Genomic DNA, 2,488 nt, shown 5'->3' on the forward strand with positions numbered 1-2,488 from the left:
GAGGCTGAGGCAGGAGAACTGCTTGAACCAGGGAGGCAGAAGTTGTAGTGAGCCAAGATCACGCCATTGCACTCCAGCCTGGGTAACAGAGCAAGACTCTGTCTCAAAAAACAAACAAAAAACCAAAATCCAGAATGGATTCAATTCAGATAAGTCAAACTGCCAGATGGCCAAAACAAGTTCTTCAAAGATTTCCACAGAACTCATTGACCTAGCAGGAGTACATTTTTATTCAAATTGCAGCTGGGAGCTTGATTAACTGAGAACAAAATTAAATGACATGACATTCTTCATTGGCACCAAATGTCAGTATGTACATGCTGAAGTACAGACAGTTACATTGAAATTGCGTATGCTCTGAGGAATGACACTAAATTAGCTTCCAGGAAAATTACTCAACTTCAGTAAGTAATTTTCAGTTTTTTTTCCTCAGGGATATTTTTCAACTTTCACTTTAATATTTCTTTAGTTGCTTGGTTGTACATTTTGAGAAGGCAAATCCATTGGTACCTGGGGAAGCTTAGAACGTAAATCAGTATTAGAAGTAAAGGGAACATACAGCTAAAAGTTTTATTTTAATGACAAATTCACAATTAGAGATATCATTTGCATACCTTAGAATGCTATAGACCTGTTAAAATTTTTTAACCAATCAGCAAAAATATTTGCCACACAGATTTCTAATGTTCATGATTTATAATTTATCACATATATTTATTAATATATCCCTTATTTGCAAATTATTCTTAAAACTTTTCTTTCTAACACATTTACAATGTTCATGTGTTTTAAAGAAAAAAAAACTACCCCCATTAAAAATGTACTAACTTTAATGTGTGATCATACCAGTGCCACCAAATTAGAAAAGAAACATACAGCTGTATTAGACATGTTGTTACTACTACAAATAATGACAACACATGTCCTATACAGTGATCATATTCATGCTTTTCTACTACTTCTCAGTCATTTTCAGAACCATTTGGAGGTAAGAAAACGAATGCATCATTGAAAATATGCCCAAATGCCCTAAGACGGTATACCCCATACATCATCACATGCATCTGGTTTGGAGTCAGTCCATTAAAAGTAACAGCCATATCTGAACAACAGCCTTCTACTACCTGGTTGGGGTGATAAGTCATTGCCTCTTTAATAGAAAGCCCAACAGATTTGGTATTAAATACATCTTTTCCATCAGCATCTTCTGCATTTTCTGCATACACTCCAGCATATTTCAGGCAAACTGCTAGCTGCTTATCTTCAGATATCTTCCAAATCATCCCTCCCTGTTCAGGACACTTTTCAGGGATATTGAGAAGGCTGTCAAGTCTTTTCATTGATTCTATACTTAAGACAATTCCTCCTTCCATTCCCACATATTCAAGGTCTCCAGATTTTACAGTGTGGCCTAGATAGAAAGGCTGTGAAGGATCCTTTTTTAACAAAAAATACTTTAGGTTTTCAATGATAGCAAACGTAGTGGGGCGTGCAAGGAAGAACCAGTTGTATTGGTCTCTATACTTATCAAAGGCATATTTGTAAGCTTTTCTCATCATTAACCACATGTCATTTGTGTCCATATTAATTGACTCAAACACTTTAACATGTTCAGAACTGAAGAACTCTGCTTTGTCACAGTGTTTGGTCCAAGTCTCCTTTACTGCAGCCCAAAGACTCACATCTTTAGGTTTTACAAGGATAATACAGTATACTCGAAAGCTCTTACTGAGCTCCATGCGCTCATCCTCTGAAATTTTCAAGATATCTTCTTTGTTAGGAGCTTGTAGGTGATGATGCTCATGGTGGTGCATTCTATTTCCATGACCAATCCTAACGTGTCCTAGCATAGTGATCAAAGCACAGAAAATGCTTCCAAGCATCACACCCTTCAAAAAGGAGCTGCTTTCAGAAAGCATTTTTCCTATAAAGAAGAAAAAGACTCTTAAAATACTTAACAGAAAAGGATTAGTCTATATATTTGATTTGGCATTCCTTATATACTTACATTTTGCTCTTGTTTTTTTTTTTTTTAAAAGAAAAGGTTCCCAAGCTTGAAATCAAGTTAGGTGCATATAATACCAAAGTCTCTCAGGATCTTTAGCTTCCAATGGTATCTGATTACTGTTTGGTATAAACTGGAACTTTGCAACAACTCCTCTGTGGAGAATTTGTTTTGTACTTCATCTAAGGGGATTTAATTAACCCTTGAAACCAGTGTTATAGAGGTTATCCATCCACCATTCTCTTTAAATAATTTCACATCACAAGCTTGCATTACTTAAATACCTCTAAAAATATAATGGACTTTGGCCGTGGGGGGGGGGGTGGCTCACACCTGTAATCCCAGCACTTTGGGAGGCCAAGGTGGGCAGATTACAAGGTCAGGAGTTTCAGACCAGCCTGACCAACATGGTGAAAACCCAACTCTACTAAAAATACAAAAATTAGCCGGGCATGGTGGCACATGCCTATAATCCCAGCTACT

At 36.8% G+C, this 2,488-nt stretch overlaps 1 protein-coding gene across 1 annotated transcript in view; it reads right to left on the minus strand.

Moving 5' to 3' along the window:
* Nucleotides 1-538: 538 nt before the first annotated feature.
* The window catches only part of C1GALT1C1 (C1GALT1 specific chaperone 1), a 5,036-nt gene continuing 3,086 nt past the window's right edge, over nt 539-2,488 (minus strand). Inside the window, exon 2 of the mRNA XM_017516339.2 lies at nt 539-1,924. Coding sequence (XP_017371828.1) covers nt 963-1,919 — 957 coding nt within the window. The 5' untranslated portion in view covers nt 1,920-1,924 and the 3' untranslated portion in view covers nt 539-962. The remainder of the gene's footprint in view (nt 1,925-2,488) is intronic.

Source organism: Cebus imitator, unplaced genomic scaffold (assembly GCF_001604975.1).
Source record: "Cebus imitator isolate Cc_AM_T3 unplaced genomic scaffold, Cebus_imitator-1.0 Scaffold580, whole genome shotgun sequence".
Taxonomy (NCBI): Eukaryota; Metazoa; Chordata; class Mammalia; order Primates; family Cebidae; genus Cebus; species Cebus imitator.